We start from the raw sequence: 26697 nt of genomic DNA on the forward strand, positions 1-26697 counted from the left end.
ACAACAACCACACAGGCCGTTTCTTCGCTCTCACGTGCCCGTACGTGCGTGGCCTGAAAGTTCGCATATTATTCGCAGTAACGATTATTCGCAATTTAGTTTTAATGCCCAAATATTCAATTAGCGCCGACGTATTTTGCCTTTTCGCAATGTCATCGCAAGGAAAAACAAAAAGATAAGAGAAGAGAGAAAAAAAAATTACTTCCTGGTTCGGAGCATACCAGCACTCTGATGTTCCCGAAATTTATACACCGTCTAATATGAAAACGATCATAACTTGGGGCATTGTGTTTATCTATAAATGCGCATAAGAAATCGAGAAATTATTAGAATACACGAAGTCATCACTCTCCGGAAGCCCGTACGATGTAACCCGTAATGGGGAACGTGGCTGAGCTTCCCTTCCCCATCAGCCACGCCCACGCAACAACGTGTCTTGTCATTGGTTTGGTAAATAAATGGCCATAACTTGGGAAGCACTTGTCCGATTAATATCAAACGTTGAAAAGGCACATCCTCATGGCCCCAGCAATATACCTCACAAGTTTCAATTAGATCGGACCAGTGGTTGTTGAGAAACAGCTGTCACAGACACAGACACACACACACACACACACACACACACACACACACACACACACACACACACACACACACACACACACACACACACATACACACACACAGAGATTGCTGGAATTATAGATATATGTATTGGCTTTGATGTCCATCAGCACATGAAATTACCAAGCTTCCCCATTGTCTCGTGTGACTCACCTGCATTTATTTATTTTCATTTATTTATGCTTTTAATTTATGGATACTTTCCAACGGTTCTGTGATTTTTCTCGGTGTACCGGCTTCTATGTCCACCGGTACGCAAAATTTCAGATTTCTACGTCACCCGGAAGGTACTGATCTTTAATATCAGTCAGTGAGTCAGTGAATCAGTGGTGAGAATGAGCTTTAAATATTCGATTTTTTTTAATTTTTAATTATATTTGTTATTATTTATTTATTATTATTTTGCTGGTGCAACAACATCAGAGAAAGGTGGGAGCAAGACTCCCCTGCCAGAAAAGGTAGGGCAGGAAGCTCCTTCCTCCCCAGTAGGGTGAATATACTGATTCTGGCTCACTTTTCCCCATGTAAATGAATGGGGGATTTTCAGCGATTCCCTTTTTTTTTCCCTAAAAATAAACCCCCTTTTTATCCCAAGGTATATTTATTTGTCTCCCCTTTTAACCTGGAGGTTGAACCTCATTGAATTGAACACCTGGGGGTTGAACAGCTCACTCATTGAACCTATAAAGATTTGTTCATTCTCAAATTCCTTCAATAGTTTAATTTTCTTTGCACAATAATCCCCATCTAAAATATTGACAAACAAAACATTTGAATCTTTATATTTTTTAAGATACCCCTTTTGTGCTATTACGAAATGATAAACTTCTCTTAATGCTCTTGTTTGACCACCTCCTGAGCCACATATCATTTTGAGATTATAGTAAATTGTTTTTTCATTGTTCAATTGATAACCATCAAAGTTTTCAGTCCATTCAAGGATATTCATTTTTTTCTTTACATCCTCCAACTTACTAGTTTTTAAATTGATTCGCTTATTTGTTTTATTTACCTTTGTTTTAGTTATTTTTTCAATAAGACTTATTTGATATTTTTCACATTCATTATGTTTTCCATTTATATACCAAGACTGAGATTTTCTCCACTCTTTAGTTTGATTAATACTTGGTTTAACCATTTATATATTGCGAAAAAACGCGGCGGTAGCCCTTAAAAAAAACCCTAACCCATCTTCCCATCGTTAAAACACAATCTATTCTATTCACTCTATCATACAATATCCATATGGAACACAATCTATTTCATTATCTAAAATAAATCTCTTATCATCAAAGGCTCCTAATGCCTTTTTATTTACTTCTTCACTATATATGTTATGTTTATAACTTCTTATTGTATTCATTTTCCTATATTCTTCTTTCTTATTCATCAAACAATTATAATAATTTCTAAAAGTTATTGATTTCTTTATTACATATTTCTTTATTCCCTTTAACCTCTTATCAATCTGATCACCATACTTATAAGCATATGCCTTTGCTCTCAATCCAATAAACTCACTCATTACTTTTCCACCCAACTCATCCTTAAACTTACCAATAACCTTTTCATTCTTTTTGGAAAATAACTCACTCTTCTTGCTGAAATTACTTGTATCATATACTCCAATATTTTTCTTCATATCTTCATAAACATCATCAGTTTTTATATCTAGGATAAAACTATCAGTGTCCATATACAACAATGAAACATTTTCACCATACTCTTTCTTTAAGTCATTATACAAATAATCATACATCAATATCTTTGATAAATCAAGAACTGCTGTTCCAATATAAATTGGTTTATCCATTACAATACTTTCCTTTTTCATATGAATTGCAGAAAAGTTCTCTGAAAAAACCTCTTCTCTCTCAAAACTTGGTTTATTTATCAATCTCGAAGCTTCTTTCCAAGATGTTGCGAATCTAATGTTTTGCCTGTTTCTAACATTTTCCATAGTCTTTCCAAATACAGCATTATTCATTAATTTATAAAAGTCCCCTTCAAATTTTACTTTTGTATTTGCTCTCATATCTGTATTGAATTGAATATACTTTTTCACCCAAGGACTTTGTTTAAATTTTAAAACTCTATGAATTTTAGCTACTCTCAATCCTTCTCTCAAAAACTGTTTTAAGCTTCTCTGATGCAAAACATATCCCTCTTTATCATAGAATGTTGTTAATAACTTTTCTGTTGATTTACCTTTAATATTAAAACTTTTATGATAATCACTTAACCATTCTTTCTTTGGGGTTTCTTTCTCACATGCAAAAGGAAGATCTTTATGCTTATTATGAAGATCACTCAGGTACCTCAAATCAACTTCAAAATAATAACCTTCTTCTTCGTCATTCAATTCCTCTTGAGAAGAAATAACAATATTCATCAAAGCCTTTTCATAATCCTTTTCTTCCACCCACTCTAATTTACCATAAGGCAGAGATTGAGACATTGCCCATCCATACAAAGTATTAGCATCAAAATACATCAAATAATTACTATCTTTTTCACTATCATAATTTGGAAGATATTTATTATTTGCTTTAGCATATCTTTTTGAACATACTTGTGATATTCCACCTCTCTTGGACTTCTCAATCATCAAAAGCATATCAACATCACTGATTAAATCTATATCTTGTTTTGTCATTTTCAACATTGCACTCCAAGCTAAACCAGGAGCTGTGAAATAGTGGGCAGGGTCTAATCCATAACAATTTTTATTATGACAGAGTGATCTAAAAGCTTCAAACACATCAGCTAACAATAAAACATCTGTTTTTAGATATAAATCATGATATTCTCCAAGGTTCTTTATCTTAAATAATTTCCATATTTCTTGTGCGTGTTTATATTCTTTATCACTTATCTCTTCTTCATAAAGGTTATTATAGAAACTTTCTTTTGATGGAAGTTGTGTTTCATTAAATCTCATAAATGAATCCATATAATCATAAGGATAAATTCCCTTACTTGTAAGAATTTTCTCTTTACTTTGAATTTCATTCCTTGTTTGAATTTCCTCTCTCGTAAGAATTCCTTCTTTAATCAGAATTTCATCTTTAATCAGAATTTCCTCTTTAGTTAGAATTTCATTCATTGTTCGAATTTTCTTTATAATTAGAATTTCATCTTCAGTTAGAATTTCTTCATTAATTAGAGTTTCCTCTTTACTTTGAATTCTCTCTTTAATCTGAATTTCCTCTTTAGTGAGAATTTCCTCTTTTGGAAAGAATGAATTAAGATTTGGAAAAGAGTCCGTGGAGCTTAGATTTGATGCGAGGTAGGCTCGTGGTGTTCCCATAAACTTGTAAGAATCAAGAAACCGAATACGAGTTATAGGTTTTGTGAATATCATTTTTGTAAATGAAATATACTTTTGACTTGTGTTTGTTATGGCAGAAATATTCCCTGGTGTTTTTGAAAGTTCATTTATAAATAGATGTGTATCATAGTTGGCGCTGTTGTGAAGAAAGACTGGAATAAAAGAAGGTAATTTATAATTAAGATTACAACAGGAATGAGCGGGACCTCTATATTTACCAGTAAGATGACAATGATCCCTAACTTTAGACTCCTTAATTTCCCCCTCACAAATATGACAGATATTGTTCTTTCTAAATTCTAATTTTTCTTCTTTGGTTAATTTCATCGGTTCATTTGTTTCTTTCATTAATTTAGTGAGTCTTATACAATCCTTTTCTAATCGTTTTACAAACTCTTGTGAAGCTTTTTTTCCACGATAATGTTTTTTTTTTTTTTTTTTTTTTTTTGTATACCTTGGTCGAGGCTCGTATGAGAGCTAACACACAACTCACAGCAAGGAGGCATGAGACAAGAGGGGCGGGAGTGGAAGGGACAAAACATTGGGGAACAGACACAGGTGAACTGTGGAAGGGAGAGGGATGGGGATGGGACGGGGAACATGGCGAGGGGAAGATGGACATTAAAGGGACTTTCAGGAAGGAAAGCAGGAGAATTGAAGGAAGTGGGCTTGGGTGGATTATCGGGGGTAGAAAAGATCGAGGATTTGGATGGGGGAAGATAAGAGGTGGTGGTGAACAGCTGTTTTGAAAGCCTGAAGGGAAGAATGGGAAAGAATAGAGTGAGGAAGTTTATTCCAAAGGCGGGAAAAAGAGGAATGAAAGAGTGAAGATGAGCAGTGATTCGTGATTTTGGTAGTTTTACCAGAAGGGGGTTGTTGGCGGACCTTGAGCGCCCTGTGGAAATGTGGTTGGGACAAATCGCAGAGAGAGCAGGGGGGCAAGGCTGGAGAGGAGTCGGTAGAAGACAGAAAGACCACCGACCAACCTGCGGTGATTGAGTGAGAGGCCCAAAGACTCAGCTTCATTGCGGGAGATGCCAATGATCTTAAAAGCCCTGGTTTCGACAGCGTGAAGTCGAGAAAGGTGGGAGGCAGGAGCACCAGCCCAGAGGGGAGAGCAGTACTCCATCAGGCTACGGACAAAAGCTTTGTAAGTGGTCAGGAGCTCAAGAGGGCCGAGGAAGGACTTTGCACGACGGAGGATTCCCAGTCGGCGACTGGCTTTTGAGGCAAGGTTGGAAATGTGACTTTCCCAGGAAAGGTCATGGCAGATAGTGAGACCCAGAAGCTTGAAAGAAAAGACTTCTTCCAGAGGATTGTTGAGAAAGTGGATGGGGGGTTTTGTAAACGGTCCTTTCGAAGAGACATAGTGAGAGTGTGAGATTTGTCTGGATTGAAAGACATGTTCCACGTGTTGGACCAGTTTGTGATTTTATCCAGATCTGCAGTGAGCGAAGAAGTTGCTGCTTGCCGGTCTGAGGGATGACAGATGGTACGGCAGAGGGTGGAGTCATCGGAAAAGAGAAATAGAGGATTTTCCAGAGAGTCCGAGAGATCATTGATGAAAACCAGAAAAAGAACAGGGCCCAGAACGCTACCTTGAGGAACTCCAGCCTGCACAGGAAGAGGGGATGAAAGAACTCCATTTAGGGCCACACGTTGACTGCGACAGGAGAGGAAGTCTGCGAGCCATGAGTGGAGATGGCCTTGAATACCATGGGAAGAGAGTTTGGTGAGTAGGGCAGGGTGCCAGACTGTGTCAAAAGCACGTGATATGTCCAGGGATACGGCTCGGATTTCCTGTCTGGCATTGAGGACCTCCATCCATTGATGGGAGAGCAGTAGCAGCATATCTAGGGTAGAGTGACCTGGTCTGAAACCAAATTGATGATTGGAAATCAAGCCATTGGAGAAGAGGAAGGATTTCATGTCTGAAGCGATGATGGATTCCATAACCTTGCTGATGATTGGGAGAAGGCTGATTGGTCTATAGTTACAGGGATCTGTTTTTGCACCTTTTTATGCAGGGCAGTGATGTTAGCAGATTTCCAAGCAGATGGCAGATGACCTTGGGCAAATGAGAGGGTGAATAGAACAGAGAGAGGGTGAGCAAGAGCAGAAGAGCAGGCTTTGAGGACACGTGGGCTGATGCCGTCTGGACCGGTTGCAGAATCTGACTCGAGGTTTGAAAGCAAGCTCTCCACCTTGTCAGGAGAAAAGGATACAGAGTCCAGGGACAGTTGGGTGCGACTGGGTAAAGTGGGTAGAGATAGTGATGGGTTTGGGACACAAGATTTAGCTGCAAACACCGAGTTTAGACATTCAGCTTTATCACGTGTGGAATCAGCAGTGCGGCCATTTGAGGTAAGGGAGGGGATGGAGGGGGAACATACACCAGAAACAGATTTGATTAAACGCCACCAGGATTTTGAGGAGGGAGAGAGGTTTGAGAGTTCAGACTTGAGATGAGAAAGATGTTGTTTTCTGGCTCTCCTGAGGGTAGCTACACACTTGTTCCGAGCTATGTGGAAAGAACTGAGATTGCCCTCAGTTGGGTTTGCTTTCCATGAGGCAAAGGCAAGTTGTTTCAGGACAACTGCCTCACCACAAGCTTCAGTAAACCAAGGGCGGGAGGAAGGGTAAGACAACTGAACACGAGAGGGGATAAATCTGTGCATGAGGGAGAGCAAGTTTCTTTGAAAGAATTCCCAGGATGAGTTGATGTTTGAGAAAGTAGTGATAGGAGACCAGTCTGTAAGTTTGATGGCTGCTCGGAGACCCTGCCAGTCGGCTTGAGTGAAATGCCAGACTCGACGGCGGTGAGGTGGTTCTCTGATAACAGCCAGAGAGATGTCTACTTTAACAAGGACATGGTCAGAAGAACCAATTGGAGTGAAGGAAGAGCAGCAGATATTGTCAGGGAAATTTGTCAAAATCAGATCCAGAAGAGATGGAGTACCATTGGTTGAGATCCGGGTCGGGAAGTTGACCGATTGAGTCAGTCCCAATGAGTCACAGAAAGCTTTTGCTGAGGTGCCATGGCAGGTGTTCAAGTTTGTTATACTTTTCTCCAACAGATGATTTGATATAATAACAGAAACCACAAGGAATATGTTTTTGATATTTATTTGTATATGATTCTTTTGGATTAGGAGAAGCAGTATTTATCTTTTTAAGGATACACTCAAAATCAGCGTATATCACAAATGGGTGCATGATAGATTTATTATAATCTTCAAAAGAAATCTTTTCACCAGGTTTAGGCATTGTAATTACAGCTGATTTATGATTACTACAATATTTTGAATGTTGTTCTAAACGTTCTTTTGTATGAAATGAATTAAGACATCGCTTACAAGGATATATTTTGTTTGCTGTTCTGAATACCTGAGAAGAGATTAATCTTGATAAATTATTGATGTATGTGTAATGTGAATTCTTTCCAACACTAAAATATAAAAGATCAATGTGTGTTTCTTCATTTTTATAGTTGTTTGAAATTTTTAATATTTGAACTTTGTTTGTATCCGTTAATCCATATACATTAATAGAAAGATTATTCTTTTTCTCAAATTTAGGAATATCTGTTAGTGGCATTGGGAATTTAAAATCTTTAATGTCCAAGGTATTCTCATATTTCATATATTGTTTTACTCTTTCTGAATTACATTTTGGTGGATGAAAGTGAGCAAGAACAGACCAGAGAAAACATTTATTATCATTATTCTTAATATTAACAACTGCCTTCTTTAGTTTTATTTCTTTTGGTAATTCAATATAAGAAGAAGCTTTAAGAGGGTTTGATTTGAGAATGTGTATATCTAAAAATATGATTTTTTTAATATTGAATCCACTTCCTACCACTGTATTATCAACATCCTCCTCTTATCTTGATAGGTCTTCATAAACCCCACTATTAAAAAAATCTTGAAATGATGTTATAAAATGAAGATCTGTTCTCATATAAGGAGTTTGTTCTTCATCTTGTCTTTTCATATTCATTTTCACTCCCATATAAAACTTTAAAGTTTTCATTTCTTTTAATGTCTTTTTAATAAATTTTTCAACATCGGGTTTCACTATTTCAATTGATTCAGCTATTGATGATGGACCGGGTTCTCCAAATTGAAAAATCCTTATTTTTATATGCCCTTTAAATGCCCCATCAGTGTTTTCAATATAATAGTCTCCCTTTACTTTAAACTCATTTTTCTTGTGTTTTTGTGATTGAAGATGTTTATTATAACTACTCTTCAAAACATCCTTTGAACAGATATCACAATGTTTTCTTTCCAACTCAAGAGGAGATATTTTATGAAACAGATTAAATGTGTGTTTGTTGGTTCGGAGGTGTTTTCTATAATGTTTATATCTGTGATTACAAACATCGCAGTATGTTGTATTCACCATATTTATATAATAAATCTTTGCTTAAACTAAAATTTTCTTGATGAAAATTTCGTTTATTTTACAGGTGAATCTGTGCTTAAAACCATTTTATCCTCCAACTTTTTCACTTAATAAATACAATGTTTCAAGACACAAAAGACAAGTTTCAATCAATCTCTTCATTTGTTAAAGATACTGAGAAATATGTCAAGGATGTAAAATTGAACAAAGATAAATATAACAACTATTGGATAAAAACTATTATGGTAAATAATATGAGTTCTTCAATTTCCTTCAGTGGAAGGGCTTTTAGTATACCTGGTAGAACATCAATTAAAGTATCTCTAACAAAAGTTTCTCCTCTCCTTCTAGTAATATATTCAAAACTAGAAAAAGCAATGAAACAAGAAAAAGTATCAAAAAACAAAAACCTTATGGATGAAGCTTTAGAAAGAAAAGATAAGACCATCTGTAATATGCAAGGAGAAATTTGTATTTTTTTCAACAACCCTAAAGATGTAAATCCTGATGAAATAAAGGATGTTAATATATCAGGTGAAATGACATTTCGTTCAATAGTAATTAACGATCATTTTAAAATTACCTTTAATATAAAAAATGTTGTCGTTGAATCTGATAATGAAAAAAAGTATATCGATATCGATGGTAATATACAACTGAAAGTATAGATGAATTTCAGTTTAAGTAAAGTTTTACTTTATAAATATGCTAGACTTTCCTGATTCTCCATATGACAAATTTGAGAATTGTCCTGCGTGTGAAAGACAGGGATTAAACACAGAGTCAAAAGCCTATAAACAATGTATATTCTGTGATTATCTTCTAATTAATGATAATAAAAAATATAAAAAGAAAAATAATTATTTTAGATTTACACTAAAAATGAATTACTTTACAAGATTGATTAGAGAAATGAATGCAAAGTATGAGGGTGATAACACACCTTTCCTTACAAGGGAAGAAACTGAACGTATAAGAGAAATGTTCAAAGGATTGTTGTTATATATTATTCATGGATGTAATTTTCAGGGAAATATCAACACAAGATATTGCATAAATAAAATCATGGATTATCTTGAAATTAAACCTGAACTTAGGATAAAATATAGAGGTTCTAAAAAAGCCAATAATAAATTAAATAACCTGTTTTCCAAATATATAAATGAATGATTTTTTACCTATTTGGGAAAATAAGATAAAATTTAACAACCATAAAAATCTCCCAAATTCATTAAGATGTCTCATAGTTGGTTCAAGTGGATGTGGAAAAACCTGCTTACTTTTAAAAATGCTCCTCACTCCCAACTTTTTAGATTATGATAATTTAATAATCTTCACAAAGTCGAGTTTTCAACCAGAGTATCAACTACTCTCACAAGGTTTTAATGCTGGTCTTCAAAAAGAAGATATAATCGGTTTATTTAAACGCCAAAAAAACCTAAATGATTATAACATTGAAGATATAATTCAACTATTTTGTGATACACAGAGATGTAAAAAGAAATCAAATCCTATAACTTGTATTCTTAGTGATAATACGGATGATATACCGTCTCCCCAAGATTTGGATAAATCAAAAAAGAACCTCGTTATCTTTGATGATTGTGTTAATGAGAGAAACCAAACGGTAATGGACAGCTACTACACAAGAGGGAGACATTCTTCTTGTAATTGTATTTATCTTAGTCAATCGTACTTTCAACTTCCTCGTCGTTCCATCAGAAACAATGCTAATACTTTTATTTTATTCAAGTTAAATTCAATAGATATCAATAATTTTTGGAGAGATAATTGTTTTACATTCTGTAGTAAAAAGAAATTTGAGGATTACATGAAGCACACGACTGAAAAATATAAATATATTGTTGTGAAACAAGATGAGATATTAAGGGATATATTTTTTGTTTTATAAACAATTACATATATAAATGACAACTATTATTATAAATCTTGTGGGTAAATCTGCTTCTGGAAAAAACTTTCATAAATCAAGGTTCTTGTGTAGTACAAATGAGAATATTGTAAATTTACTTGAAGAACACCCTGTGATACGCATTGTATCAACAACAACTAGAGCAATAAGACCTGGAGAAGTAAAAGGTGAAGATTATCACTATATTTCAGTGGAGGAACATATGCGATTGAGGAATGAAGGTCAAATGTTTGAGGAGGTTTCTCTTGGTACAACAAAATATTCACATTGTAAGAGTGAGTTAAGGAAACTAAAATCTGGTGGTGTTGGGATATTAGAAAGTAATCCAGAAGGAACGAGACAAATTATTAAACATCTGAGCGGAGTGAAGATTTTATCATTCGGTTTTGATGTTGATGAAGAAACTCAACGCAAACGTATGAAAAGCAGAGATGCAAGTATTAGTGAAGAAGAAATTACAACTCGCATTAATGTTAATAAAGAATTTGATGAAATATTTAAAGAAAAGGATTTATTTGAACACATCTACTTGAATGATGAAGAAAAGGAAAATTTCCCTGTTGATCTTTACAATACATTAAATTATATTTTACAATAAATAAATGGATGCAAAAGAAAGAGCAAGAAGATTTAAGGAACATCAAGAGTTGGTTTCAAAAGTTGTAAAACAACAGGAAGACATAAAGAAGAAACGCAGACAGAAACTAACGGGCGAAGAAGCATTTGAAAGAAAACAAGAGAAATTTTTTAAACCACTTTTAAAAACTTCCCAAGAAAAAATGAAAGATGTTTCCACAGTTCCCACAGTAGAATATACTCCTAAAAAACTTCAAATGTTAAAAGATTTCAGTCAAATGACGGAGGAAGAATTAGAGCATTTAGGAGAATTAGAATATGATGATGAAGGTTTATTTCAACAACTGGAAGAGATTAATCAACCCCCTGATTATATTGTGAATGCTGTTCAAAACAATGAATATTCAGCGGATTCAAAAACCAAAGCAGGACTCATTCCAACAGAACAACCAGCAATATTTCATCTTGTTCAAGAAAAGGTATTGATATTTAATGATGAATTAAGGTTCTTGGGTTCTGCTCAACCCCCTGTTAAACTAACTCCGAGATTAATGTTTCTTCTCACAAAAGATGGAAGACAAGGTTCAACTGTGAGGGATGAATCAAAGTATATTGATAAACCATTGGATATGGAAAATAATGATGATAGAGTATATATTGATCTGCTGAACACTCTAAATTATAAGGTTATTCTTTCTGGTAAAAGTAGGGAGAATGAGAAGGAGAAACACATTATTCAGGCTTTAAGTATCCTTGGTTCAGGTGTTAGTTTTCTTCCAAATGACCCATCGCAATTAGTTAATAGACTGTTGTTGTTGTTAGGCAGTAAGAAGGCTGGAAATAACAATTGTTTTAATGAAGCATCAGCCATTTTAGACCAGTTGATGAACATGAAAATAATTAATAAATCTCAATATAAAGACATTTTATCTCAGATTAAATATGATGAGAAGCACAATCCTGACTTTCAATTTCACAACAAGCGACCACACATCTTCATTCCCATACCCACTACAACTTGACACAACAAAAGAATATGAGGCATCTTTATTGTCCATGGAAACTTATAATACCTTATTTAATATAACTGATAAAAATGACAAGTTTAGTTATAATCCCGGAAGTGGATACAAAACGATAACAGTCTCACCCGGAGCATATGAGATTTCTCAAATATCTTCCGAAATTGCTCGTCTTATGAAAGAACAGGGTGATGAACCAAAAAATATTGTTATAAACATTCAAAAACATACTTCAAAATCAACGATTAAAGTTAAAAATAACTACAAGGTTGATTTCACAATTGATAATTCATTTAGAGAGTTATTGGGTTTCTCCTCAAAAAAGATTGAAACTAATGGGACGTTTTACAGTGATAATGTCATTCAAATATCCTCAGGAATAAATTCGGTGTTAATTCACTGTGATTTGATTGATGGTGCTTATAATGATGGAAAAAAACAAATACAATATTTTCATTCAGCGCATACTCAACCCCAATTGGTTATAAATTCAATATGGAACCTAAAAATTTGGTTTATCTACCTGTGTCAGGAAAAACCATACACAGAGTAAATTTTAGGATAACCGACCAAGATAATCGTGTGATTTCTTTTAATGGAGAAGTTATATCCATCAGAATTCACCTACGTGAAGTTTTCCAATAAATAAATACGATGGTTATTGTGAGGAAACACGAGTTGGGAAAATATAAAATAATTACAGGGGATGGGATGTTCCTTTCCCCATACTACAAGGGTGAAGGTATGTATCTTGGTAGAGGATACTATAGACCTAAGAGACAAAGGGGTGTTGGACATCAATTTAGAGGAGATGGGATAATTGATACTCTCATGGGTATTGGTTCAACTATTCTTAAACATAAAGATCTAATTGGTTCAACTGCTTCTGCTGTGGGAAATGTAGCAGGTGCTGTAAAGAGTATAAAAGATGCTCAGAAGGAATCTCATAAATTACAAGCAATAAAAGAAATTAAGAAAGGCAAAACTCAGTTGTCCCCCAAGAACGACAGAAAATAATTCAAATACTTGGATCAGGGTTTCAAAAGTTTTAACATCTTTTTTCCTAAATAAATACAAGTATGGAAGCAATTGATAGTATCTATGATTTGGATGATACTATTATTATCTCAAACTCCACTAAAAAAGAAGATTACTTCAAGGTAAATGCAATAACTGGAACAGACTGGAATACGAATGGTACAAAAAGTTTTGAAATAAATAATCAACAAACCTATTTGAATCTCTCCGAAAGTTTCTTGTTGTGTAAATTTAAATTCACTAAAGCTGGGAATAACACAAACGCTACACTTGTAAATGATTTCTTCTGGAAAATGTTTGATAGTGTGCATTTGTATATTGGAACACAAGAAGTTGAAGCGGTTGATTATGTCTCTGCTGTATCTGAAATGATAAAATTTACACTCTATACATTCAGTGATAGAATGGGAAAGGGGTCTGTCGAAGGTTTTATTCCTGATATGTCAACGGGAACAAACACAGACCCTGGATATATTCAAAGGAAAGGAGCGTATAATGATGATACAAAAGCAGAAAATAGTTTTACTGTGGCGGTTCCTCTTAAAGGTATATTTGGATTTTGTGATCATGATAAAGTTCTGTATGGTCTTAAAATTAGATTTCAACTACAAAGGAATGATAATGAAAATCGATTGCTTTTTGGTGTTGCTAGTGCTTTTGGTGATCAGAATAAATTTGTAATTGAGGAAATGAGTTGGTATATCAGTGAATATACTCCTAATCTTAAAACAGAAGAGATGTTGAATCGAAGACTTAACTCAAAGAAACCACTCAGTGTATCATACCTCAAAAGAAGATGTCAACACGTTAAACTCAATCAAACTACTTACACGTGGAATTTGCGTGTTCTGGAAGGAAAGCCACGATATCTGTGGATCATTTTTAAAAAGCCAGATGGTGATACTGCGACTGATAAGAATAATGCATTGAGTGATAATGCTCAGGTGAAACAACTTCGCGTTTCTCTAGATGGAACATTTTATCCACGAGATAGATTGGAAATTAATTGGGAAAAAAATGATTTTGCTGAAGCATACAAGTCTTACCAAAAGGTGTGTGAAAGTAATGGAAATAAAGAACCCATTTTGGATATGACAGCATTTAAAAGTTTGCATACAATCTATGCGTTTGACCTGAGCGCGCAAAAGGAAACTATAAAGTCTAATCGAGTGGATACTTCCCTATACATTGAAAGAGGAGAGAGTGAAGAAGTTGATACATATTGTTTGCTTTTGGAAGAAACAGAATTGCAGATTAATACAGATAATGGTGTGATGATTAGTCTCACATAATTTTTTGTTAAATAAATGAGTGGCAAAGTACCAACTGGGGTATATGTTAATCAAATCAATCTTCATAAACTATCATCTTGTGTTCAAAATCAAAAGCCTTGTACGATTAACGTTAATACAATTCAGAGAAAAGGAGCAGTAAGAATTGATGTTTTGCTCACAAGAGAACAGGTTAAAATCTTGAATGACACTGGCTCACTTAAAATTAAAATGACAAAACCAATGTTGAAAAAATATTCAATAAGAGAGACGAGTGGAGGATTTCTCCCATTTCTAATTCCTTTATTTGCTGGTTTAAGTGCGGTTGGAGCATTGACGGGTGGTATTTCAACAGCGGTGAAAACTGCCAACGAAAGGAAGGCTCAACTCCAGGCTCAAAAAGAATTGGAAAGACATAACAAAGAGTTGGAGAAACAAATTAGTGGAAGTGGCGTAATTGTAGATTTTGCTGAAAAACTTGAAGGTCTGCCTGATAAAGCGAGATTGCTAGTTGGAGATATGCTTTCTTCCATAGCACAAGCAGGTGTAAAATTAACGAAAAGAGGTAATGGATTATATCTTTCTAATAAATAAATGAGCATTGATGAGTGGTTTAAAGAATTTGGAAAGAATACAACATCAAATTTACAACTTGTCAAATATTGTAAGAAATTAAAAATTCATAATGTGATTATTTGTATGAGAGATGAATTAACAAATGTGCCGAAACATACAAAGAATATTATTATGAACTTAGAAGATAATAATGGGAACGGTTCTCATTGGGTTTGTATTTTTAATAGTCAAGACAAATATTATTTTGATAGTTTTGGTCTTCCACCACCTGTTGAAGTCATAAAATTCTTACAGAATGGTGTTTATCAAACATTTCAAGTCCAAGAATTAAATTCCAAGTGTTGTGGTCAATAATGTCTATATGTGTTATTTCAACTCAACAAAAATAAAAAATTTTATGATGTTATTTTTAATCTAATATAAATGACTTATGTTGGTAAAGATGGTTCTATCTTTGGTGTATCTCAAGAACTGGATATTGATTTATCAAATTATTACACAAAGGCACAGGCTGAACGACATAAATATAATATAACCAAAAATATTAACATGAAAAATGCTTATAAATTAAAAAATTATCCAAGCCCGACTGACGCGAATGACTTGGTGAGATTAAGCGATTTATCACAATATATATCCTTAAATAAAACGGCTGTGTATTCCAAAGATACAGAAGTGTTGATATTATCTCCAGGTCATACAGAATTCACAGTTCGAATTAAAATAAATTTTTATAAAGAAGGGCGTATCGTTTGCATGAGAATAGAACAATGGGGGTATGATATGAATGATTTAGGGTAGAATTGGTCATTTAAAATTAACCTTGAAGACCTGGAACAATTAAATCAGTCTCGTAAGGAAGAATATTATCCACTTGGTATCGAGAATGAGTTTTGTGGAGCCACGATTAGTAAACAACAAATAAAAGAATTTAATAAGGGTAAATATAATAATGGTTTTGCCCTTGTTTATCTCATGAAAACAGAAAAAACAGGATTATATATAATAAGTAAGGAAATACAAAATGATTTAACTATGGGAAGATGGGGAGGTGTTTCGTGCCATAATATTATTCTAACATATATTTCTAATACATAAATGACAGCAAGAAGGCTTCAAGAAAATTATCATTTCTGTGTCCAAGCATACCTTCAAGAAAAGGGTATTCGGTATTTTAATAAATATGTTCTACAACATAAGAATGAGGTATTTTCAATAAAAGATTGGCATTATGCTGATGTTGATAAACCGACAACTTTAGATTTAATTAGAATGTTAAATAATGAAAAAATTATAAAGTTAAGAAAAGGTAAGAAATTTTTTAGAAATTCTCTCTTTTTAGAAATTCAAAAGAAATTTTATTGGTTTCCTGTTGTAAAAAAAAATATTTTGGATACAGGAATAACAAGAAATCCTGATGAATATATGTATAATATTCTATGGGGTGTAAGCGATTCAAGGATAGTAAGGGATGAGGAAGGAGTTGAAGAAGAGAGGGAAGAGGAGGAAAAGGAGAAGGAGGAGAGGGAGAAGAAAGAGAAGGAGGAAAAGGAGAAGAGAGAGAGGGAGGAAAGAGAGAGAATAAATAAATATCAAAATATGGAAACCAGTGAGATTCAAAAAAGAATAGGGGTATTACAGAAAATAACTCAACGCACCGAGGAGGAATACAAAGAATTAACAAGTCTATTTGCAATACTTTCGACAAGACTATTAAAATCCATATCTTATCGATTTTAATTCAAGTTTTTCATTTTTTTTTTCTTAAATAAATGGAGGAGAGAGTGAAGGCATTTCTCAGGATTCTTTATGTTTTAAAAATTAAGATTCAAATGTGCATGTTGGAAACTAAAAAGGTTTTTGCACTCTGCAGGAATTTTTCTCATAAATAAATGAGTTATTGTCTCAAATGTAAAAAGAAAACTAATACTAAAAATATTTCATATATTAAAAGTAAAAATAACAGGGTTATACAAAAAGGTATATGTTCGGTGTGTGGTTCAAAAAAAAAATCAATTTATCTCCAAACACAAACTCGGAGGAGATATACAAAAGTTTTTATCAGGAAGTAAATTTACAACTACTGGAATACCAGGGGAATTACATCTACCAGGGTATTCTTTCTGTGGTCCAGGCACAAACTTGGATAAAAGATTAGATGAGGCAGACAATCCTAAATCCTGGAGTCAGCCTATCAATAGAGTTGATGAAGTGTGCATGAGACACGGTATTGATTATGGGAATACCACAACGTTGGAAGAAAAGCATGAAGCCGATAGAGAAATGTTGTATAATTTGTCTCTGATACAAAATCCAACCTTGAGAGAAAAAGTTGATCGGTTCATTGTGAATAAGATGATCAGTGCTAAATTGAAACTTGGACTTGGAAATTCAAAAAACTTATAGGCTCTAATGATGCCATTAAGACTGAAGAGCAATTTGCTGATGAATTACATAAACCAATATTCACAAAGTTTCAGAGAAGGAAAGTTTATTCCAAGGAAGTAGATTATATCTGGTCTGCTGATTTGATTGAACTCAATAATGATAAGGGGTACAAGTATGCTTTAACCGTTATTGATTTGAGGAGTAGATATGTGTGGGTTGTCCCTTTAAAAAACAAAACAGGTAATACTCTTATGTTAGCTTTTCAACAGATATTTAATAAAAGTAAGAGAAAACCTAAAAAATTGTGGACTGATGAGGGAAGAGAGTTTTATAACAAGACATTTATGAATTTTCTAAAAAATAACAGTATTACATTATACAGTACCTTTAATGAAGGGAAGGCAGTTGTTGTTGAACGTTTTAATCGTACCTTAAAAGAGAGACTATATAAAAAATTCACACAACTCGGTTCACAACAATGGTCATCTTTTATTCAGGATATTGTGGATAAGTGTAATGACACGATTCACACGGCAACAAATATGAAACCATCAGAAACATTTACAAAATTAAAATATGAAAAAGAGATTAATGTCAGAAAACCTAAGTTCAAAGTTGGTGATATCGTAAGAATATATAGGTGGAAATCTCATTTTGAAAAGGGTTTTACTGAACGATGGACAAAAGAACTTTTTAAAATTGTTGATGTAATAGATACGGTTCCTTGGACTTATAAAATATATGATTTGGAAGGGGAAGAGATTTTAGGTTCATTTTATTCACAGGAATTACAAAAGACAAAACTAAGCAGATAATATCCATGGGAGCAATGGGTTGTCCCTTCACTCCCTCCGACTATACACCTTTGTGGACACTAAAGGAACAAGTCCGAGGTGTATTACAGTATATAATGTGTGTCAAGGGGGACGTTCTTAGATCTGTGAACCCCAAACACAGAATCCTCAACTGAATAGTCAAGGCTTAACTTTTGTTTGTTGGTGTGTGTGTGTGTGTGTGTGTGTGTGTGTGTGTGTGTGTGTGTGTGTGTGTGTGTGTGTGTGTGTGTGTGTGTGTGTCAAGGGGGACGTTCTTAGATCTGTGAACCCCAAACACAGAATCCTCAACTGAATAGTCAAGGCTTAACTTTTGTTTGTTGATGTGTGTGTGCGTGTGTGTGTGTGTGTGTGTGTGTGTGTGTGTGTGTGTGTGTCAAGGGGGACGTTCTTAGATCTGTGAACCCCAAACACAGAATCCTCAACTGAATAGTCAAGGCTTAACTATTTTTTGTTGGTGTGTGTGTGTGTGTGTGTGTGTGTGTGTGTCCCAACCCTCACATTCAAAATCTCAACCCCAATCCTCACATTCAAAATCTCAACCCCAACTCAATCCTTGCCCAACACAATGTCTTTTTCAAAATGAGATTTCCACCTATATATATATATTTTTTACGTTTTTTTTTTTTCTCTTCTTCCAATTCTGTCTTTTCAGGCTTTCAGGTTTGATGATGTAGAAAGGGGGAGTAAGCCTGCACTTTCTTCCCAGAACGAACAATGTATTTTTTTTAATGTTTTTTTCTCTTCTTCCAATTCTGTCTTTTAAGGCTTTCAGGTTTGATGACGTAGAAAGGGGGAGTAAGCCTGCACTTTCTTCCCAGAACGAACAATGTATATTTTTTATGTTTTTTTCTCTACTTCCAATTCTGTCTTTTAAAGCTTTCAGGTTTGATGACGTAGAAAGAGGGAATAAGAACTTTCTTGATAGGTTTAGATCCCAAAGAGTGGTAGCATTTCAAGTCTTCAAAATAAACCCAACTTTCCAAGTCTCCAAGGTATAACCACATTCCTGTTGAGTTTCCAAGATATGTATCACATTGTGAGTTATCAAGCCAGAACCCACATTTCAAGTCTCCAAAAATATAACCATCTATCCAAGACTCCAAGGTAGAATCACAATTTCCAGAAATATAGTGGGTTTCAGTGATAGATCTCACATAGTATAACTGTGGATCATCAAGGAAATCTCCATTTTTCCAATTTTTATGGGTTTCAGTGATAGATCTCACATAGTATAACTGTGGATCATCAAAGAAATCTCCATTTTTCCAATTTTTATGGGTTTCAGTGATAGATCTCACATAGTATAACTGTGGATCATCAAGGAAAACTCAATTTTTCCAATTTTTATGGGTTTCAGTGATAGATCTCACATAGTATAACTGTGGATCATCAAGGAAAACTCCATTTTTCAAAATGTCTGAAAATTGTGAGTCTCCAAGGTAAAACTTGTATTCTGGCTCATCAAGGTATAACTTGTTCAGGGGGTATTGTCTTGATAACTCACAATGAGTACTATTGTTGCAAAACTCTTTTTCAGGACTTTGCTGGTCTCCAAGGTATAACTCTTTGGTTGGATCATCAAGGACGAACTCGTTCTGTGGGTCTTGGTCGCTCATAAGGTCTTCAACCAAGTCAACAATTTCGCTCCAAGTTGTAGCAAAAGCAGTATTTTCATTTCGTATTTCAGACACAATTTCCTGTGAGAGAAAATAATAATGTATTAATTAAGTTATTTAATTATTAAACGAGTCGATGTTTAAAAGAAACTAAGAAGAGGAAAATAAAAATCTTACCTCAACAGATAAGAGGTTTGAATCCAGTTCATCAACTTGAAGGTTTAGTTCCATACAAGTCTGAGAGTTCCAAGGAACCCCAAAGTCATCCCACTCAAGGTCTTGGTCGCTCATAAGGTCTTCAACCAAGCCAACAATTTCCCCCCAAGTTGTAGCAAAAGCAGTATTTTCATTTTGTATTTCAGATACAATTTCCTGTGAGAGAAAATAATAATGTATTAATTAAGTTATTTAATTATTAAACGAGTCGATGTTTAAAAGGAACTAAAAATAGGAAAATAAAAATCTTACCTCAACAGATAAGAGGTTTGAATCCAGTTCATCAACTTGAAGGTTTAGTTCCATACAAGTCTGAGAGTTCCAGGCAAGCACACAGCACACCATTGCCAGCAAAAAAATGTTTAAAATGGAGCCTGGGCATGAGGCTTTTATAGGGAAAGACTGTATGGTGTGGTTTCCTGTGGAAATTCCCTGGTGGAATTTCATAACATGCTGGAAACCATTTCATAACATGGAAACCATAGAAACTGAAACATGCTGGAATTTTCTAGTGATTTCTTTGTGAGTCAGAGATGAACTGGAAATGATGTAAGAGTAGGTGGGCGGGGCTTAGAAAAAGTGGGCGTGGCTTAGAAAAAATACCTCATGAAAAGTGGGTGGAGCTTAGCAAAAGTGGGCGGGGCTTAGAAAAAGTGGGCGTGGCTTAGAAAAAATACCTCACGAAAAGTGGGTGGAGCTTAGCAAAAGGGGGCGGGGCTTAAAGAAAAGTGGGCGTGGCTTATTGAATACCTTGTGGAAAGTGGGCGGGGCTTAGCAAAAGTGGGCGGAGCTTAAAGAAAAGTTGGCGGGGCTTATTGACTACCTTGTGGAAAGTGGGCGGGGCTTAGCAAAAGTGGGCGGGGCTTAAAGAAAAGTAGGCGGGGCTTAACAAAAAATAACCTGTGGCTCAGGAGGTGGTCAAACAAGAGCATTAAGAGAAGTTTATCATTTCGTAATAGCACAAAAGGGGTATCTTAAAAAAATATAAAGATTCAAATGTTTTGTTTTTCAATATTTTAGATGGGGATTATTGTGCAAAGAAAATTAAACTATTGAAGAAATTTGAGAATGAACAAATCTTTATAGGTTCAATGAGTGAGCTGTTCAACCCCCAGGTGTTCAATTCAATGAGGTTCAACCTCCAGGTTAAAAGGGGAGACAAATAAATATACCTTGGGATAAAAAGGTGGTTTATTTTTAGGGGAAAAAAAGGGAATCGCTGAAAATCCCCCATTCATTTACATGGGGAAAAGTGAGCCAGAATCAGTATATTCACCCTACTCTCCCCCCATATAACCTCCTCGGTTCTGATTATATGTGCATTATCCGAAGCATTCACATCAGAGAGCTCTCTTGTTGGCAACACAGTCTATTCGATTTAAAATGCGAATTGTTGAGTAGACAGACCAAAAGGATTTAAGATGAGATATACATAAAGGGGAGGTAGGGAGGACATCTTCCCCCACCTTTCTTGTCAATCAAGGGAATCTTGCCTCATTTCACTCTACGTTACCTGTCCCCAACATATTGTTGTAAATGTTTGACAAGCGTACACCTGTTAGTCAGAAGAAAGAATTGACAGCACTTTGCTTCTCCTTGAGTCACATGGCATGGGGGTAATGACATTTGATAAAGTGTTACAACATCTTTCTATTAGTGATTGTACTAAAGGTGATGAATATATATCGGACAAAAAAACAAATTCTGGACAGATGCAGGGAACTAGAAACGACTGAACACTTTACAATGAACCTTCACTTATTCAATGATTACCAAGGATGTCACCTGTACCGGTCACAAGGTTTTCTCCACCATGTTGAACATACAGGTTGCATATTCATGAAAACTGCCCAGGCACGTCGGCGAGCGGAGACCATCGTGTTTTCACGTTCTGCGGTGGTGGCCTTGCGAGCTCAGCACCTATGCCTCATGTGCCGCGTGGGAGATCTGCGAACATCCATGATCATCGGAGCCAGTGTTCGTATGCAGGTTCGCCCCTATTTCCATCCAGTATTTTCACTGTCTTTACTTCTCTGTGACACCCAATCTAATTCACTGGTTTTACATTGAAATTTGGTGGAACTGGCAGTGGGAATACTGTATTTCACAAAAGGTAGGCCTCACATCAAATTGAGAACAATAATATTAATAATAATGATAATAATCATCGTCATCATTGACATCATTATCATCAAGTTTTGTTTCTGTTGCATTTTATGCTATTTGCAGTGTCAGGAAGAGAAGAAAAACCTAGTTGTGATGGAAAGTTTCAAAAACCTGATGGCAGTGACCATTGATAAGACACCCATCAAAGTACTGTGAACGAGCTGTCTGAAAGCATTGATAGAATTAAGAAGAAACTTCTTATCCAATGCCATTTCAAAAAAACAAATGTACATATATATATATATATATATATATATATATATATATATATATATATATATATATATATATATATATATAAAATAAGAGTTGTGTGTGTGTGTGTGTGTGTGTGTGTGTGTGTGTGTGTGTGTGTGTGTGTGTGTGTGTCACCATTTTTCTCAGAGGTGGCTGAACGGATCTTCGTCAAACTTTTTAGAAGTTCATCAGTGAGTGTCGGGGAATGTCTTAGACGAAAAAAAAAACTTTTTCGAAAAATATCAAAAAAAAGGTTTTTGTTTGGATGTTTTTTATTTTTTTATTCTTCAAAAGTGCCTCTGGCACATACCATTTTAAGGGGCCCTTTCTATGCCCCTGGAATTTTTCCCAAGAGTGGAATGGTTCTTCTGTATTACATATGGTATTCCATGTTTCAGCCAGTTTTCTTCTCAAATTACAGCACTTGAACATATATATATATATATATATATATATATATATATATATATATATATATATATATATATATATATATATATGTCTATTGTATATATGACTGCTTATTGCACCACACTCTGTGTTACAGAGTGTTGGTTCTGCCGAAGCTGTTTGTTGAGTAAGGGTCATGCTGGATAGTTTTCCATCCCTCTCAAAGCAGGAGTTATGACAGGAATTTATAATCTGTTCATATGGTGCTGGTAATAGCTTGCCTACTCCTCACAAAGGACGCCTTGGGTTATTTAACATATACCAACTCATGCGTGCAGATAGGAATCCCAGTTTAATGTCTCTCCGAGAGACAGCACATCATTGATGAATCACCCTGCCTGTGGAATACCAGGATGGTAGTTTAGAGCTGGGTCAGGATTCAAACCCATGCTAGACAGCCTAGAGGCGTGTGTGCATTCCTCTCGGACATCGTTTATCTTTCAGCCAATGTGTGCAGTGCATATAGATAAAAAAATATCTACACACAAAAACACACACACACACACACACACACACACACACACACACACACACACACACACACACACACACACACACACACACACACACACACACACACACACACACACACACACACACTATATCACGTTTGTGGAGCAGTTGAAATTGTTTGTTCTATTTACATACGCAGTAGTCTGTATAAAACAGGACATTCTCTCAAATCTTTTTCTTTAGTACGCAGCGCAAGCTTGCGGGTCGCATCATTTGCTGGGAGCACAGCTGTGCTGCTGATGCATTGCCACCTGGAGGTTGGAGCAGGAATTTGTAATTTGTTCAGGGTTTTGGCGATAGGTCACCTACTGTTTGGGAAGGACACCGTGTGGTATTTAACGTCCAACTGATGCCAGCAGACTGGACATCCAGCTTAATGTATGTGGACGGCACACACATCGATGAATCGTCCTGCCTGTGAAACACCAGGATGGAAGTTTATAGCTAGGTCGAGATTCGAACCTAGGATTGACAGTTCAAAGTTGAGTGTGCATATCTCTCCTGGTCCGTGCCATCCTGTCACCCCATCTCAATCCCGTCGGGTATCAGAACATGATTTTATATGGAAAAAGGAACTTTAAGATGTTCAACTGCAAGTTGTGGTGAAGTATAACTTTAATATATAGATTCTTAAAAGGAATGAAAGGGATATTGGGCTGTAAAGAAAAATTGCTTTGTATTTGTATTTTAGCAACCCAAACAAAGTGGGGCAACCTGCACAATCGGAATCTCATGGCAAGAGACAAATGCTCAAGCAACGTCTTTCTCCCATCAGGGAGAGGCAACTTGGGGTGCTCTATCGTCTGCACAAGCTCACAGTCGGCTTTACTCCTCTTACCCTCTCCTCCCTCTACCCTCAAGCCACCCCAGGTCACACATGCTCCTCAAGAAACCATACCTGCTCACCATCCCAAAGTACAGGCCGGTTGCGCATGTGCGTTCATCATCCTCTTATTCTCCCACTTGTGGAATCATCTCACTCTTTCCATTTTTTTCATCATCCTCACTTCAGTCTTTCAAATGCTCTGCTCATCCCTCCCTCATGAGCTCACCCATGCACATCCACAATCTCTTCTGTACACCCATGTTGTTCCTCTCGCTTGCATTACTCCTCTATTCTTCCTTGTGTATAACCATCACCCTCCCACACCCCCCACCTCCTACCTGCTGCCGTTGTCATTTAACTCTTCCAATCAGTCTCGACCCTTGCATCAAAAAAAAAAAATTAAAAACTCCAGAACTAGGTCTTTGAGGGACCTTCAATATCCTTAAGACCTGCCAGGTTGTTTTATCAAAGTAATCCTTCACCTGACTCCCCTATTTCAATCCACTGCATGATGAAGGTCATCCTCAATATGGTTCATTCCTTTCTCTTCTCTAAGATTCAGGCCATTACATATACATATATACTGTATACTCCAGCAGATTTTTCAATTTCATCACCAGTCTTCCTCTACCAATGTAATCACAATTTAATCACCGAGTCCTTCTGCGGCTTTCCAGTTTCCAATTGTTGTCTTCCATTGGTTATCCATTCCATTTGCTTTGTGTCCGTTCCACTTCTATGTGTTTTTAATGGTCACCGAGAAATTGTCCAATCCATTGGCTTCTCTCCTCGTCTCTTCTTGTTATGTCGAGACAAAATCTTTGTAGCCCTCTAATATAAAAGAAGCGTTTGTTTTATTCCTTTTGCTCTTGCCAAGGGTGAACGCTCAAAACGTCAACCGCAAATCACTTCCCAGGGCGGTTAACGTGCACAATACCAGTTGATAAAATCCAGTGTTCAAATAGCTCGGCACCTTCACATCTGTTCCTGGATGATTGTCATCGAGCAAAATGAAATCCATCTCATGTTTTTTGTTGTTGTTGTTGTTGTTGCTGCTCTTCGAGGTGTTATCCGCATCCATTTTTATTGATTTCTTCTCGAGAAAATTCCACTAATCTCTTTACTCTTTTGCTTCTTTTGCCTACTCTGAAATTTTTGACAGCTTCCTCACTTTATTCTTGTGTTCTTTTCAACGAGTGTCTTTGCTGGTGAAGGCTAGTGTCAATATGCATTGGCGGACAGATCGAACCATGGATGGAATCAACAGAACCTTGATTGAAGAAGGATGTTTCAGGCGTTAACCCTTCATCGTCGGGGAGGAGGGTGGCAAAAAAAGGTTTCCGACAACCTGCACAGACACCCGTTGTGTGACAACCAACGCGATACAGGTAAAGGTGAAGACAGCACAACCGCAGGTCGCTCATCAAGATCTCCGCTGTTTCCACAACGCGAGAGAAAGTGCAACTCGCACCTTTGGGAAAAAAATATTTCTTATTTTTAAAAAAAAGAAGAAAAAAAAAAGGATCCTGTGGTTTAGGATGACTTGCTAGGAAGAGTGAAGGTGGTTTCTTCCCAATGCATTCTGAGAATTCCATATCCAACAGAAAACTAAAGACCTTCCTTGAGCAGGATTTGCTTGTTTTTTTTTTTTGTGGCAAGGCCTCTGGCCATTCAATTTCCAAAAATTCCAACACGTCAAGGAATCCACACGAGAAGAATTATAAGATGAATGAAATATCTGGAACTCACAAACCGTAACCAGTTCTGAAGTCCCATATGTATATATTTACTCTATAAACCATTTCCACTATATCAGGTTCATTGTGTTTAAAACTTAGGTGATTGGCAAATCTATTTGAATGTTGTGACCTTCCATTTTGTGATGTTTACTCACTGCCATCTTCGTTTCAGTTCATTTGTTTGGAGTTATGTCTGTGCGGTGTCGACAAGATTTATTTATTTTTAACCTACTTTATGTTGGGAATTTCAAATGTTTGTGTGGGCAGCAAATTAGAATACTTGGCAAAGTAACAGCTTGTTATCACACCTTGCACTGTTCTGAAATTTTACACAAAAAAAGAGCATTCCATCAGGAATGACCCCATCAGTCTCGTGACATAGATTTATCAGGTTTTTCTGCAATAAGTCAAAATTTTGTTTCATTTGGCTCCATTTACCTCTTATAGTGGTCACACATTGGCGGAGACACAAACGGTTCCTCGATGTCGAATCTGTTCCTTTAGACCTAGTTCTGAGTATGAAGTTAAGGCTGGCAGGAAAGCTTTGAGGTTTGTATACCTCCATTTGAGTTATCTAGCCTGGGTTTGAATCTCGACCCAGCTGTAAACATTCACCCTGGTGTTTCACAGGCATTGATGCAAAGCAAAGCATCGATACGTGTGCCACCTATTAGGTGGACGTTAAGCCGGAGGATCCATTTGCTAGCACTGGTTCTTGGTGGACATTGAAGATCCGTCTGTGTCTTTCTGGAATAGGAGGTGAGTTATCGCCGCCACCGTGAACAAATTACAATGAGAGCGAAGTCGACGGCGTGCCATCGCAAATCCCCAGGTTTCCCACTTCAAGCAAAGTTGAAAGATGGCCAAAGGTTCTCCCAGGAATGACCCAACATCAAAAGATTTCGCATTTTGACCCCTCTGACATGAAC

General features: G+C 35.9%; 1 protein-coding gene across 2 annotated transcripts in view; it reads left to right on the top strand.

Moving 5' to 3' along the window:
* Positions 1-26697, top strand: part of LOC147013448 (ATP-sensitive inward rectifier potassium channel 11-like) — a 64235-nt gene that overhangs the window by 24341 nt on the left and 13197 nt on the right. For both annotated transcript variants that reach the window (XM_085855292.1, XM_085855291.1), the window contains exon 5: positions 21666-21826. In XM_085855292.1, coding sequence (XP_085711418.1) covers positions 21666-21826 — 161 coding nt within the window. The remainder of the gene's footprint in view (positions 1-21665; positions 21827-26697) is intronic.

Source organism: Eptatretus burgeri, chromosome 14, assembly GCF_056783735.1.
Source record: "Eptatretus burgeri isolate ZD-2024b chromosome 14, Ebu_testis_v1, whole genome shotgun sequence".
NCBI classification, from domain to species: domain Eukaryota; kingdom Metazoa; phylum Chordata; class Myxini; order Myxiniformes; family Myxinidae; genus Eptatretus; species Eptatretus burgeri.